The sequence below is a fragment of the Gymnogyps californianus genome, chromosome 1 (assembly GCF_018139145.2).
Source record: "Gymnogyps californianus isolate 813 chromosome 1, ASM1813914v2, whole genome shotgun sequence".
Classification (NCBI taxonomy): Eukaryota; Metazoa; Chordata; class Aves; order Accipitriformes; family Cathartidae; genus Gymnogyps; species Gymnogyps californianus.
Genome location: NC_059471.1, coordinates 174,753,689 through 174,770,663, shown reverse-complemented (window position 1 = coordinate 174,770,663; position 16,975 = coordinate 174,753,689). Strand labels below are relative to the sequence as shown.

Here is a 16,975-nt window from a genome sequence, read left to right as displayed (position 1 = left end):
GTAATTGAATCAAAGCCTTTGTCAAATCTACAGTCTACTTCTGTCTATCAGCAGGTATCTCTTATTTCCCTGCATATCATGTCATCCACTTTCTTTTTACCATTTGCTTTGGGCATTAAACGAGTTTAACCATACAAATTACATGATGGCAAAGCCTGAAGCAATTATTAGTTTACTGTTAAATTACGTAAATCTGTCTTAGAGATATAAATTCAATGCTACAAAAAAAATAAACATTTTCAAGGAGGAAGAAGCCTTTTAAGAGGTAGGCAGGGGTCTAGAAGTAATGGAGATGCAGTCCCCTAGCATGCCGCCCACAAGGCTCCATCTTCACTCTGAATGTCATCTTCCTTCAACATATAACTCAGACCACATCTTGTATGGGGAGTTCTGGGATAGCAGTGCATTTCTATTGGACTCAAGATGGTCAGTCAACAACAACTGAATACTCTTTCCTCTGTGGAATGGAAAAACCAGAAACTTTCAAAGACCTTTCACTGGAAAACCCACCTGAGGATTGGAACATGGAAAACAGCAGTGTAAGGAGGGGAAAAAAAACAGGGAAAAACGAATCAATATGCTTTTTCAAAAGGCCAATTTCTCTTCTAAAGACACCACTGCCAGTACTAGTAATTTTCTAGGAGCAAGGTGCATAAATTTAGGGTACATGTTTTTAAATGATAGTGTCAAAACATGATACCTATCCATTAACTGTTACATGAATGCTCACCTATATAGTGTTCTCGGAAGAGTACACTAAACCAGGAAGAACTTAAAGGTTCACGATAGTTTCTCAGGCCTAAACCAAGGGCAATCTAAGACTTCTTATCCCAAGGAGTAGTTTCAGACATTTGGCATTGCAGAAGGGCATTCAAAAGGTCAGAACTAGACACAAAGGGTGATTTATGGGATACAGTATAGTTGTTTACTCTTGTTTTAGTTATTCTAGGCTTTCTTGTAGTCAACGGAAAGAAACAGTTACCTTAGGGCTGGATTCACCTTATCCTAAAACTGACATCTGAGTCACCCTAAAAGTGCCTATTTCTCTCCTCTGTAAGACAGGAATCTCTTTAGACATAGTCTAAAGCTGGGATATAGAAGTCTATATCCCAGAGGCACTGAATACCATCCATAGTATCTGAATACCACCTAAATTCCATTAGGTGAATGCAGGAATCCAATCAACACCTGGGTTCAATACTTCTGACCTCTTTCTTCACAAGAAGCTGGGCTGAGTAAAAACACCTAGAAGACAGCTTGAGCACTGTACATTGTATTGACAATTCTCTTTAGAAAATAGAGTGACTTTAAAATTCCTAATTTAGCGTAAGTTTTCAAAAATATATTTAGTGTCCAATAAACAAAACCACTCTTCCACATTCAAAATTACCTTGTCTATTTACTTCATTCTGAAGCAGCTCTTCCATTGCCTCTTCTTCAGCAATATCTAATGGAGTGTCTCCTTCACTATTTACAGCTCCTACATGTGCTCCTTGACTAATTAAATACCTGCCAATAGAAAAAGAAAAACAAACTGTAAGCAACATAGTAAAGCTGATGCAAAAAAAAAAAAAAAAAGCAGCCACTAGGATATCATATGCAATGGGTATATACATGCACACATACAATTAATAGAAACAACTATATTAGGTATAAGTAAAAAACCTCACGACTGTCTACAATCCCTGAATGCCTGTATGACTTTTCATCATAATACCATTAATACAAGTAGCCCTCTGTTTGCTCTTCAGTTTGCCACAAAGACTCCTGACATGTTTAAATACATTTTTGCAAGAACTGAAAGAAGAAAACGGTTAGATGATGAACAAAAGCGAACACAAGGTGAACAGACGTTGAACCACCGATTCCCATGAGCTCCTCATGTTAAGCCACTCTTCCTAGAACTTCCAAATTCCGTGGCACGTTATGTTTCTATACTTTGCCAAAATGATGACTCCTGGTCTCTGAGGCAGCTTCATAAAGTTAATAAAACCACAATCACCTCTGCTTCTAAGTATTCCTAAGGTCAACTTTTGGTGGGGAAAGAGGCAAAGGGGAGAAAGGAAGCAGTACTTTACACTCTATTCCAACCCCACTAAGTGTGTTCTTACTTAAAGTACTACTGTCTCAGGAGTCAACAATCCAGACTCAGTGGAATTTATTTCTGAATTTCCAATTGAGTCAAATGGATCAATTCCAACAATAAGTCACAAAAGGATTAAGTTATTTCATTGTATTAAACCATAAGCCTATAAAGTTATTGAAAACCTACAGCTTTCTAGTCTGTTTCTAAATAGACAATTAACAATAATTAAAACATCAAAACAGATCAGTCTTACACCTTCTGACCATAACATTTCCACTTCCCTAACAAATTCAACAGTTTGAGCTATGATAGGACTCAACACAAGCAAAAAATTGCAAACATACCTCCTGCCTTGCAGAGCTTCATTTACACTTTCCATATATTTGAGGAAAAAAAATAATTAGGAAATACTCAGACTTGAAGAACTAGTTATCCATTCGTTAACAGGTGTATGAAATCAGAAGTGCTTTCTTAACCTCACTATTGCAGAATGCCAAATTATGCAGGAGTCAGTCACAAAATTAATTCGACACTAATACAAATGCTTTAAAGTATTTCTGCTTAACTACTGCCAATTAACAATAACAGATTCCAGATCTAGGATTATATTTTCCTTATCTTTATTCAGTAACTCAGCATCAAGTACTCTCATACATTTCTATTTTTTAATGTATGATTTAAATAGCACTTGTTATTAAACCTCTGTAATTACGTCAAGAAGAGGTAAGAATTGACAGATCACAAGATGGAAATTAATTCCCAGAAGCGTAACCATATCTCCTGGGATTGGTTGCCACCACTAACTTTGATGCTGGTATGCGGTGCTGGTTTCATACTGTTCCTCTTAAAAAGAGTGCCACTGTGACTCCTATCTCTCTCCAGTTTAAAGATTTAACTTCTGCGGGAATGAAAAATTAGTACAAATTAACAACATTTCTCAACAACACCAGTTGTACTGTTTTAACAGTGACACAGTCTTCCAGGTCACAGATCAGCTAATTGCTATGCAGGGTGTCTGCTGAACAGGCAAAAAGAGCAGTGGGGAAACTAACTTTCTTACAAAGTCAAAACGTTGATTCAAAACCAAAGTCAACCACTGACAAAAATATCTTTATAAAAAAATCCCAAGTCAACATTCACGTTCTTTCAACCTGTTTTTTCTAATATAGACATGAAAAAAACTGATGTTTAAAAAACTTGATTTTCACCTGTTTCCACATAATACCTATAGAGAAAAATTAAGCTACTTTTGTAATGAAAATACGTATCTCATTGAAGTGGTTGTATTTGGTCAACTGGGTCATTAATTTATGATAAAAGGAGCAACGCATAAGAAAGTGCAGGGAATGAACAAAAGGCTACAGCAGCATTTCAGAAAGTTATTATTTAGATATACGAACAACTTCATGATCAAACGATCCTTTAAAGTAGACTCCAAAAATGAAGCTGCTTATAGACCAAAATCAGATCAGCAGAGCTAGGGGGATTAGTAGGGCTGGAGAAGTAGAGTTATCTGAGTTCCCCTTTGCACATGCTTACAGGGCTTTGGTCTTCCTGGGTCAGCAAAGGAAGGATGGGTGAACCTGCTCCGAGTTCACAGGATTTAAAAGGATGGGAGAAATAGAAGAAAGATGAAAGGCAGCACACTCCTCGCCAGGGAAGTGAGAATGGTCCTTTCCCAACCTTCCTTCAGCCACTCCAACTAGGCCTCCCCTCTGCTATCCCCACAAAAAAAATTAATAGTGATCCTCTCAAGTAAATTAATACTGAAAGAGCAATACTCAGTATAAACCAGATTATTCAAAATCCAACTATTTTAAAGACACCTTTTAAGCCTGGTAATGAAATCCGTGTTTGTTCTGTTTTCCACATCATTCAGTAACAGATGACCCTGTCCTGAAAAAGTTTATGCATTTGTTTATCTTCATTTACAGTAAAAATAATTTCAGCAAAGCAGTGACAGGGTTCAGATGGTGCATGAAGTCACCCTGGTGCCTACAGGATCGTAGCTTTTATTAGGAAACCTAGCGCTACCAAGGGAAAGGAGAGTAATCATTTCAGACGTGTAGGTAACTTGACTCTGCATCACATACAGAAAGGGAACAGATTTGCTAAACAAGACCAAGAGAACGATGCTCTGAGTTTGCAAGACGTAGCTGAGCAGAAGCCAGTACCAGAATAATCCTAAAAATCAGAGGTTTTGTTGGTTTTTTTTTTAAATTACTTTCCAAACAAATTGTACTTCAACGTAGATGTTAATTAAAATTTATGGTATGACTTCAAATATGGGTGTATTTGACATTTCATTTATTCTGGTATCATATACTAAAATTTTCACATGCAACAGCGTACTATGGTGCATAGGTATGTATGGGTATTTTAAAAGTCATCCATGTTTTGGGGAAAAAAAAAAACCCAAAACCCAAAATGCAAGTAATTGCTTGTATTTTATCTGTATTAAGTAGGTGTTACCTTCATCTTGAAATTTCATCTTTCTAAAGCAAGTAAACATAATATAATTTTCATTTTCTCAGCTGATATTTAATTGATAGTGTTACATGTATGCAGTGAAAAAGAAATTGGAGCTGTGTAATAAAAAGTCCAGAACCATGCCCTTTGATACCATGTCCAGAAGAAGGTGCTTTTTGCAAACTTGGATGCAGTGGAAAAGTAAAAACATACAGGACTCCCACCGTCACCTACTTACAAAACCTTTTGGTATAGCACTTAAATTTGTGTCTTTTGTAATTTACATGTTGCAAAATGGCCATGTTCCAAGAGACAGCTACAGAAGAATAATTCAGAAAATCCGATGATAATTTATATAATATTCTGGTAGGTGCTCATTCAAAATGTAAATAAATGAGAAGGAAACGGTAGCTTGATCCATACCATGCTTATTTTTGGAGCTAAAGCTTTCAAGTGTTGATATTGAAGCTAAAGGTAACTCTTTTAGACACTCTGGTGGTCTAAGTACAGAGAATTGCAAGTATCTCAGGAATACCAGGAAAGACAAGCGCAGGAAAATAAATAAAATTGTTCCTGATACTTTTGCCCTGATGTTTCCATGACAAGCATTATGCAGTCTGGGTAAGACTGGAAGAACAAGTTTGCTTTGTGCTACCATTGTTTTATGAAGGCAAAAATACTTCTATCTGAAATCTGTCTTTTGGGAATCACTGCTGTACATTCCTCAATAGCTATTATAGACTGAAATTAACCTTGAAAAAAACATGAAACGTTTATTTTCTATAATTATTATGAAACCTAGATTCTATCCCATCATTTTATGAAAAACACATTTCAATACCTTTCATAAAGGGTTGGAATCTCAGTATCTCTGAGACAATAAATAACAACCCTCTGAGATTACTGTACAAAAAGCAAACAGTCCACACCAAAACCAACCTCAGGAACTGGAATTTAAAAATTTTAACTAGTAACTTGGCCTACACTCTGAATTAAAAAAACAAACCAACAAAAACCCCCTTAAAGTTGACTTTTTTTTTTGTGTGTGTGTGTAAGTCTATTAACAAAATGCATATAGAGACAAAGTAAACGGAGAGGAAGACACCTCTCCCTGTAGACAGTTATATACAAACTTGAGTCTTATTTGTGAATTTAGAACTTAAGAATCTGGAAGACGCTCAAACTTTGGCTTTACTAAAGTTTGTCAGCTGCAGACAAGAAGATATGCTGCAGATAACATTTTAATATTATTTATCTCGGCAACAGAAAGAGGGGCATATGTTTACATTTGAACCTTGCCCCAGTACACAGTATCTGCAAACAAGTTTACGAAGTCATTAGGGATATAATTAACTTTAAGTACTTGCTGAACCTGAAGGTCACCAGAACAGTGGCAAGCACAAGGCAGGGCAGAAAAGTGGCTGCTGAATTGATTCAGTTCATTAAAAATTGCTTACTGAGCTCACTGGAGACTCACTAGTGAAAACAAGAGGTCCCTTCAGACTAGTCAGAACACTGGACGGCAGTCTCTAACTCCTAAAATGTGAGGAGAGGGACCCTCCTAAAAAATCTCTGGCTGAATAGAGGTTCAACTTGTTGTATATACATTTAAAATAAACATGTTCAGTGTGGCCTTCCAGGGAAACATGGCTTAATTACTAGTGGGGGCACCAACCAACAGCACAACCGGTCTCCCAACAGCTTTTAACTAATTAGCAATTTCAGCTAAACCCAGCTGTTTTTTTTAAAATCCATAGATGGTAGACTTCAAATTAATTCCATGAGTGTCTTAAATGAATGATAATAGGGAGCCAAAGACATAAAAAGTGTCACTGTGTTCATGCAGCTGTGCAAGCCGTCATTTGAAGAAACAAACAATGAAAAAAAAAATCTGCCCCACAGTCCACAGGATGTAAAAACAAATTAAAAACTTATACATCTTTGGAATATGTATTTTAATTGCCTTCTTTTAAAATGCCTTTCAGAATTATTTCACTGATTTTTTTTTAAATATAAAGTATCAATACAGTTTTAAAAGTACATATTTGTAAATCATTCAAATTACTAACAAAAAGACATCCATAATAAATCTGGCCAAACAATTAGACCTTGAAGAGACATTTAACAAATAAAAATTACAAAATTCTAACATTGCTGTTTCCAATTTTATTTTTTTAAAGTTGAAGTACACTAAAACTGTAACACCTGATCCTTTTCAGACCTTCTACTGTTTGAGTGTCTGGGAATATTTCTTTAAATATTTTCATAGAATCATAAAATCATAGAATGGTTTGGGTTGGCAGGGACCTTAAAGATCACCTAGTTCCAATCCCCTGCCAGGGACAGGGACACCTTCCACCAGACCAAGTTGCTCAAAGCCCCATCCAACCTGGCCTTGAATATTTCTCACTGCAGAAGAGTTTCAGTTCAAATTTAAATTTTAACAGTTGTTGTTATTAATTCAGAAGTAGAAATGCTACCTCAAGCTCCCTAGCCCTTCCCAAAAGTGGTTTTGGTTTGGCTCTGGTTTCGGGGTTTTTTTCCCTTTCAATTTGCAGCAAAAATAATACTTAAAGGCCAGGCAAGCAAAGGTGTACCTACCTTCATATAAACATATCAAGAGATAAAATTACAGCTTCTATGTGATTCTTGAATTTTTAAGGTGTACTTCTCAAAATCACATCTTAAAGAAAGGCCTAGCCTTTTTCTTTTTTAAAAAAAAATTAAATAATACAAACTTGAAGCAAATACAATAGTATTAGAATAACATTATGCTAAATTCTGTTGTGGTACACAGCACACATATGCCCTGAGTCAGTGGGCAAGTTTCAAGGAAAATGTACAGTCGGTTGAATACGAGTCAACAGCCAGTACCCAGCCGCCCCTCAAATACGCTCTCATGCACCCTCACACTGTCATGCTTGCTTTTAAACACATTATTCAAAACCCATACAAATGTAATGATAAAAAGTCACAATTTCACTGTTTTTGAAATATATATTGTAACCCTTGTAAGCATTTGGTGGAGAGCGTTAAAATGTGTGCAACACGGGGCAGGTGGCTAGCAGGTCTAGCGAGGCACAGAGGAGCCTTGCTTGCTTGGGCAGGGGGCACCCCGCACAGTACCCCACTCTGCACAACGGAGGATCTCCTCACCCTCTTCAGTGACAACCTACAGATAATTTCCCTTGTTCTCCCTTCTCCACAGATGAGATACTCCTGCAGTTGTCTCTTCTCCTCAGTCTATGATATACAGAAGAAAACAAAGGCTCCACGTTCAATACTGGAACCAAAACTGTACAAATTCAATTGGGCCAAGAATACGTTCTCCTGCATGATTTTAAGACCTATGTAGAATAAATCAAGTGACTTGAAAAACAATTAAGTCAAACTCATAGGGATGTCTTATTCAGGCACTCTGCAAAATGCCATCCCACGCTGTCAGTCACTGCTGTACCTCAACCTTCTGCCTCTAAACTTTTAGAACTGAATAGAGACAGACATAGGAAGACAGGCTTCTGTGATGGCATTTAAATTAAAATCAAATCATGATAAAACTCAGGTACTTTTAAGGTTATGTTTCTTTGCAAGTTCCAGAAGATTCTCATGCACATCTTCCCTCTTGGAAAAAAAATGCTGCAGTACTTCCTAAGTAGGAATGCTCCCCCTATGAGCAGTATCATCAGCCAGCAGCTACACAAAACAGCAAGTTAAACAAGGCCAATTAGAATTATTTGGCAAAACCAGATAATTATTTCTCCTGAAATACGTGAGTGATGATTTTAAGACAGCTGATAGCAACAAGAGATCTGAGGTGAATTTATGACTTCCTCTTGCAGAACACAAGAGCTGAGAATTTCAGATAGCTAGGAGAGGTTTTAAAAAAAAGAATTAAAAAAAGTAGCTGAGAAACAAATAGCCAATTGATTTTAAGCAAATGGGAAGGGACTTTTCTTTTCAATTTTCAGCAGTCTAATCCAGATTTCAGCATATGTGTTTTTCTACATTATGGAGCAGTTTGAAAAGACTTTTTTATAGCCTTCAATATGCAAGAGCTCCTCCATATAGCAGCAAATCCAGCTTCTGATTCTCCCTTGTAAAGCTGTTATGAAAGGCATCTTGCATGGACACACATCTTAGCTTCAAAACTGTCAAATACTCCCAAAGCTGTCAAAGTAGTACACCGCAGAGACGAGAAAAAAAATTCCCCCTATGCAAAAAGCACTTTCTATCAATTCTAAATACTGTACCTATATGAAAAACATATTTATGTTTCTGAAGCCAACACTCCGCAATGTACCAACACACCACTGAGCTCTGCACATAGCTGGCTGTCCCTAGCCTCCACTGCAACTTGCACACCCAAGGAAGCAGAGTAACTAGAATCACATCTGTTTTCCTTCTTGGTATGCAGGAGCATAGAAGAAACAGTGTAGATAACAGTATCTGGTTAGTCTTAGTCCTCCTGTGTTCCAAGAAACCTCTGAAAAAAGCCAGCAATAAGCTCTAGAAATATTTGTACATAGGTGGCCACCTAAACATTAACGGTGCAAAGATGGAACAGGAAAAATTCATACTTGCAGCATATGAAAAGCAACTAAGCCTTCATATTTTACTGTATCCATATAGAGGAAAGACATACGAGAAGTGGCAGAGCAATGTTTAGGTGAAAGTAAACAGTGACTGAGAAGAGGAAAGTAGGAAACATGAAGAAAGCTATATAGGGAAATATATGCTATAACCTTTTTACAAAAAAAAAAAAAAAAAGAAAAAAGAAAAAGAAAAAAAAGAACTGGAGCCTGGTAATGCCAGGATGAATACAGGGCAAAAACTTCAACAGGAAAGAACTAAAGCGAAACAAAAAGTATTTTTAAAGTGCATACCAAATGTTAATTTCACTATGCACTTTGTGAACAAGTGTTTCTCTACTTTGAAGTCTGCACCCTATAGTGCAAAAATGAAGGTTGAGTTTGAAAAATATCTTGTTGCAGCTGCAGAAGAGTACATACAGTAACTCTAGCTCACAGCACTCACTGTGCTCAGGATGCTTTCCTGTAGCAAGTCTCCAAGCATTTGTGGTGATTTATGGAAGTGTTATCAAGGTGAATACTTGGGATTGAGTTACACTGGTTGAAAAGAAGAGGTAACAACAGCATGGAGGCAGAAAAGGAGGAGGAAGAGGAAAACCATGCTGCTGCCCACCTTCTTCAGCTAATTCCTCACCAACAAGAGGTGATCACACCACTAGCTCACCGTCCCTCCTGCCTTGTGCCAAGAGTAGCATTGCTATATTTGTCTATAGTAGCACCACAAATTCTGATTTTTAACTGCTGCTTTCTATTGCAGTGGAAGTTATGAGTATGGACCTAACTTAACAAGCTTGTTTTCCTCCAGCAGCCACACGTTGGCATTTATATCAGAAAAATTTAAACCAAGATCAATTCTTTTACTGTGCTTAAACAGATATTAGCATAATTACTACATCACAGAACTTATCTTGTTTGTAATTATATTATGCAATAATATAGTGACCAAATCTCTCTACGAAGCAACATTACTATCACAGTGCAGCTTTCAGCATCACCCAGTAGTACTGAACTTGGTCTGACCCCTCGTTAGGTATCAGCAATCTGCAATTCATAGCAGTTGTTTACCTGTCCAGCCCACTTCGAACTTCCTTGAAAACAATTTCTTCCAACAGAAACTCCAACTCTTTATTCAAATTTGATAAGCAATCTTCATCTGTAATCAAGAGGTTTCAAGTAATTCCTTTTTTATATTTTTTCCTGTCATACCTGCTGTTTATTAAAAAACCTACATTTTTGTGTCTTAGTATCTGAATTGTATCCAAATAACTCACTCTCATCAATGCACAGCAGCCTTATGTCCCTAGAGATACCACACTATATTTACACAGATTTCAGAAGAATTCAAGCAGCTTTTATCCTGCCTCAGTCAGGGATAAGACTAGAAAAATACACACAGATTAGGATCATTTGCACCAAAATGACATAGTTTAGGATATCCAACAAAAGACAGAGCTGTAAGAAAGGATAAGAAGGTCATAAGTTGCTTTAGTGTCATTAGAAAGTCTACTGTGTGTGGCAGAATAGGGTCAAACTCACAGTAGAGAAAAACACTCAAAAGCTGAAAGAAAAGAAAAACTGAGATGCACAGAAGTGACAATCTATACCACACCCATGTTTTCTTCTAGAAAACAGCACTCAAAACCAACTTTACTGTGAATTATTTTTATATCAGATAACTGAATAAATACTATATTCAATATTTAACAGCACTAACTATTCCATAGATTCCACAGTCTAAGAAGAATCTATCGCTGCCTCTCTCTAAAACAGCAATTTTGAATTAGTTGATGAGGCCCTCACAAGTGACAGTATGCCATACTTACCAAGCACTTGCTCAATTCAAAACCTGGTTGCTCATGTATCTAGAGCTGCTCTCCCATGTTCCAGTCATACCTAGAAAATAGGAGTCGATCGGTGGCAACGGGCAGTTACAAGCCATCATCCAGGGAGGACCTGATGTGTTATGTTTCTCGAGAGTCTACCCGAGCTCCCAGGCTTCCATATGTATCACTCTTCCATACGTCTTCTCTTCCTATGTATCACATTCAACTTCAGAATTCATAGGTAAGAGTTCTACCTCAAATTGTTTTCAGGATACCAATAAAACCAATGCTCTGTGATAAACAAGAAAGATCTTTCCTATGCACATCACTTCTCAAAGCAGGATGGTTTTTTAGACATGAGCTGCACTTTCAAATTCTTTTTCAGACAAAAATTAGAGTGCTCTGAGCTTTACATCAGGCATCATTCCCTTGACTTTTCATTAGATCCAATGAACTGCTAAAGCATATTAAAAGAAAAAAGATATTTTCCACTAAATCTTATGTCCCTGAAGAAGATACCTCTGAACTTAAAGGTCTAGTAGATTTACCTTTAGAAGAAAAGAAATGCAATATATTTACTAACAAATACTTAGAGTCACAAGTGGAGATGCACACAGTAATCCAATCTGAAGGCAGCTATAGAGCACACACAGTCTTTGTGCATCCTAGAGTGACCAGCTCTCCTAGACTCCCTTAGTTGAACAAACAGGTATCAAATCAGTTAGGTCCTATAATTTCCTCCAACCCATCACTCATATCTTAAGTGTATTTCTGCCAGCTGGTTTTTATCCAAACATCAGATCACAGCTACACAGTACAAAAGATTAAACTCTACCACGTAATGACATCATTTTAAAAAGGAAATTTCACCATCAACCTAAACAACTTAATTAGTGTTTCATTATTCTTAGGACATACATATATGCAGCAAAAACATGTTGAAAACAGTACACTGCCACAGTACATCTTCATAAACGAAAATGACAACTGATACTAGCTCACTAATCTTCTCCAAGTTTCTCCATTATTTTCTCTAATGGAATTTAGCTTTATGGTTGCAGATATCTAATACAAGTTTGGAGGATGAGGAACTTTTATGTTGCTGATAAAGGACGAGCATCGCACTTTGATTTGGGGGGGTGGGGAAGAGACTACCATACTAGCATATTTTCTCTCCCATTAACGTTTTTTCCCAATTTGTTCTTCCAGAAAGAAACAAGGCAGCAAACAGAAATGAATTAACTGAAACTATCTTCCAAAGCCTGCAGTGACCTTTTCACAGCTCTCAAAACAAACACTGCATCTTTACCAGTGTCAACTTGTAAGAAGTCAGTCATTCTTCTAGAAGAGCTGTTCTTCTCTGGCTGGGAATAAATCTTTCCCTGCTTTTATTTTGTCACGTGGCTTGTTTTATAATATATCCTTCTGAAGTCCTCTTCTCAGTTTCTGAGTGGGTTGTATCAAGTTTCATCTTTGGTGCTCTTTCCTTTTAATTCTACTCCTCCAGTTAACATTTCCTTGTGTCATTTAAAGTAACAACTTGAATCCTGCCAAAAACGTTCATTCACCTTGTAGCATCTCTATCAGACCAAACCCTGTATCAGTTTGCATAATCATTTTGCATGTGGTTTACATCAGACCACCAAATTCACCTTGTTATTCACAAATCCAAACTTCTGACTATCCTCCAAAGATCCATTTCTGAATGTATCACTAATAACATCACTTCATACTCAGTTAGTTAAAACCATAACTGGGAACAAAGCTAAAGGAGATGGGAGCCATCCCTGACATTTTTATCAGTCTGCTTTGCCTAAATAATGGCTTGCCTCAATAATGGCTTGCTCTTATAGGATTATAATGTGTTACGGCAGAAGAGCTTAGATTAAAAACACTCCAGTAAGTAATAGCTCCAGATGATCAAGTTACTAAAACTTAGAGAGAAACAGATTAGAAACAACTGCTTTGAAACATATTTTGTGGCACCACCACCCTCAGATATCGTGGAAGAACATTAAACAGTACCAGCTGGTTCAGGCTCATGACGTGGGAGATGAAGGAGAGGACTCCACCTCAGCCCAGGCAGCTCTCCACAGTCAGGCTTCTGATCAGAGGTACAAGCTATGTCTGAAAAGCAGCCTAAACTTTTTTTTCATACCTGCATATCTATGCCAACTGCTGCTGGCAAGCCAGATCAGCTCACTGATCCAAAAGAGAATAAACCCTCCAAACTCCCGAAGGCTAGTCTTACGCTTATAGTTCCCACATTGTTGTGTGATCATTAGATAATGCAAGAGAGGGGGTAAGAGCCTCTGGGGGAGGGAAAACCAAGGAGAGAAGGGAATGACTGCCTATTTCTGCAGTAGTCTCAAGTTAGATCCCATTAAGCATATTGTGAAACTGCACTGAATTCCCTTTACTAGCTGTTGCCAGATGAGCACTGGTCCCGTCCTTGTACCACAGGCAGGAATCACTACCACCCAGCACCCGCAGCAGTCCCCACAAGGCAATCAGAGCTGTAAGTAAACCACATATCACTGAACATCTATGTATTCAACTACAGGCTTGCAGGACTGTCTCTCACTCCTCCATATACCAGACAATGATCACTCATTTAGTGTTAATGGACTGTTACTAAAATAGAGAGATCCTGGGACAATGGCTTGCTGAGGCTTCAGCAAACTAGTTTGGCTGGGTTCACTTTTAGGTGTCTGGAGTCTGGAAAAACAGATGGGCGTCAGCAGCAAGGCAGTGGTTACACACAAGCCTTTTAAAGTCTCCTTTAAATATTAGGGGAAGGAGGGGATACAACACAGGAAACTGGGCAGGAAGGAAAGCAGGTGAGCTGGGTTTTAGAGCAGCAGAGTTGGTCAAGCTGCTATTCTCTTCCTAAATGAACTGAGGTGAGGAGGCTCTGAACTTACGAAGTTATTCTCTCTCTAACTGTAATCATATGCTTCAGCCTTTAAAACCTGTAAAATAAAGAAGGTATATTTTGAAACTGTGCTAAGTCTTAGGGTCTGTGTGTGTAACTACGTGTATTAAACATGCCTCCCAAACATAAAAGCAACCATACTGAGTTAGACCAAACATCCATTTAACATCTAGCCTGTCTCCAAAACTGAGCACATCTTCAAGGAGAATAAAAATGGGGCAAATACATGCTACTTTTCCTGTAATATGTTTCCAGTCTCCAACAACTCTCACGGACTTTCTGAACCAGATCCCATTTGTACGTATGTATTCTGCATTTGTATTTTTTTATGTATCCACCCTCAGTGGATTTCTTATCCCTTGAACCCATGAGAAATTTTAGTATCTACAGCAACATTTGGCAAACTGTTACTCAGATGTAGTACCCACTGCATCAAGGTATAAAAACCCTGTTCTTCCCTCAGGAGACATCTCCCTCCCCCTTGTTTTTTTTGCACAAAAGTGTGACTGTCACTGACTTCTAAGTTATTTTTGAAAAATACTTTTCTCACACTTGCTGGAAGATGCACCTTCTTTCATTCTGGGGAAAATGAAAAAGCATTCGTATTTAAATTGTCAAACTGTATTGTAGCCTCTAAATACTTGCAAACAAGCTTCAAAATACATCAACTACGTACTCATAACTAGGCATGGTACAAAGCCCACAAGAAAATACATTTTTAACACAAACTAATTCTTGAACAGAAATTTCTACCATTTCAGATTTATTTTATATTAATCTGGTACAATACAAAGCAGAGAGAAATAAAAAAGTAAGCATTTTAAAATTCTGTTTCTTAAATGCCACTTTGCACTATTTTTCCTCCTCTATTACATTTTTTGCATTCTAAAAAGGAATTTGTTTATTCCCTGATACTGAAACAATATACAAGCTTTTTAACTGTAGAAGAGATCTATCAGATAAAAAAATTCATTATGTACACCCAAATAGTTACAAGAGTTTTACAAAGGTAAATTTAAGGGTCCTACCCTTAAATATCATCTTAAAGAATGCACACAAGATTTCTCTTGAAGTCTTCCTGCATTAAAGTTTGTTTCCACATAACTATATTTTTTCAAAGCATTTGATGCTGACTTTTTAATTCACAGTAAGATATTGGAGGAAAAAAGGCTCCTTTGCATAAAGCTTTCTGTGTATGAAAAACATGAAGAATAGAAAGAGAGAACACGCTATACAAAATCCACCTGTTTTGGCAATTTTGAAGAATTTTAATTTAAAACATGTTCATATTACAATTACTTGTAAGCTAATTCACATGATCATAAACTAGATGAACACTAACTAAGTGGCAATTCTAAAATGAAACTATTCAAAGAATTTCCAGTAAGCTGAAGCACTCCCAGCATTTACAGATCTCAGAAACAACAACAGAAACAAAAGGAGCAGTTGCCCTCCATGGCAGAGTTTTTGCTTTTACAGCACAATTCTCCATCTGCCACCAGCTGACACTTTATTTCACACTAAACTATGTTCTCTTGCTGTATTTCACCTGAAGGGGGCTTCTACAAGACTAACATTTCTTAAACTGGAAGATGCATTTTTTAGAGGAGATGGGAAGTATTTTCAAGAGAAGGCGGCTGTTCCAAAGGAGCAGCCTTTGGAAACTGAAACGGGACAGGAGATACTGCTGGGAGAAGATGCCATAGGACTGGTGAACACAGTGGAGGATGACAGGGACAGGGAATACACCTGCACTGAGAAGCCCGTTGGCCAGACAGCGCAGTTAGTGAAAGCAAAATAAAAACCCCAATGAGCGGGGGCCATGCCACAGATTCACTCAGCCCATTAGCAATTAGCATGGGACCAGCGCCAAAACGTGGCTGAAGTGGTGGCTCCCTGAGATATCCAGAGGTTTTTTGGAGAAGCTCCCTACCACCTACATATCCTGTACTTCCCCCAGACCTCCAGCACATGGGTGCACTCACTCAGGAACATCTGAGTAGCAGCAGGTGCTACGTAAGAAGAACGTGTACCTGATAGAGCAAGAGAGAGACACAGAGAGAGAATCAGGTGCTCAGTGAAAGCACAGCGAGATGGGAAGGTTCCTGCATTGATCAAATAGGCAGGCACCATTCTGTATTAACCCAGAGTGACTCCCAGTCATTCCCATTTACTGTACATAATAGGAAATGGGTGTTAGTAGCAAATGGATGGAACAAATAGGAAGAACAGCTGAACTGTGAGACTGTGTACTGATTCAATTATAAAAGCAGTCTGAACAGAAACCTTTCTCACTCTGTAAGAAAGTACATTAACCACCCCAAATATAATCCTATGGAAGTCAAATCAGCATCAGGAGGAGAAAAACTATGATAAAGATTGTACTATAAAGGCTTGTAAGGATTAAACTTTTTTTTTCATTTTGAAAGCAGAACCAAGGTTTCACACCCTATTAACAGATCTGTGAACTCCAACACACCCCATCTAAATTGTATTTCATAGACTCTAACCCTAGTGATGAATCACGCAAGAGTTATCATGCAACGTTAACAGAACTTCTGCTTTCTTCCCCCTCTTTCAAGCCTAGAAAGTCATGTACACACATACATGAAGAATGTTAAGGTTGAAAGGTGAACACAGTCAACATACAGAGGACATACTTAGTGCTAGAAAGCTCCTAAATTACATTCTAACATACAAATACATTTCATAACAGAAAATATCTCCATCTCCTAGCTCTATTGCTTTCTTAGACATAATTTTACATTTTGAGACATGAAAACCTGAAATAATGAAGTATGCTATCATGCCACATTTTTCTTATGAATTGTAAAAATAGAAGCTTTGTAAACAAAATCAATATATTAACTAAATGTGCATATTTGGAGGATTTTACAGATTGTGCTATTTCAAGAGAAATAAATTCCAGCTATTTACATCTGAAGTAAGCCCTAAGAAGAATTAAGATGGCAGCAGAGGAAGCAGAAAAAGACTGCTGAGTCTCCAATTTGAGAAGCTCTACAAAGCTGTGCAACATGCAGTTCCACGGGAGGAGGAGAAAGGGAAGCACAGG

General features: G+C 37.6%; 1 protein-coding gene across 5 annotated transcripts in view; it reads right to left on the bottom strand.

The window, feature by feature from the left end:
- PPP1R12A (protein phosphatase 1 regulatory subunit 12A) overlaps positions 1-16,975 on the bottom strand; it is a 125,116-nt gene that overhangs the window by 58,569 nt on the left and 49,572 nt on the right. For all 5 annotated transcript variants that reach the window (XM_050892057.1, XM_050892030.1, XM_050892048.1 and 2 more), the window contains exon 3: positions 1,391-1,509. In XM_050892057.1, the coding sequence (XP_050748014.1) occupies positions 1,391-1,509 (119 nt within the window). The remainder of the gene's footprint in view (positions 1-1,390; positions 1,510-16,975) is intronic.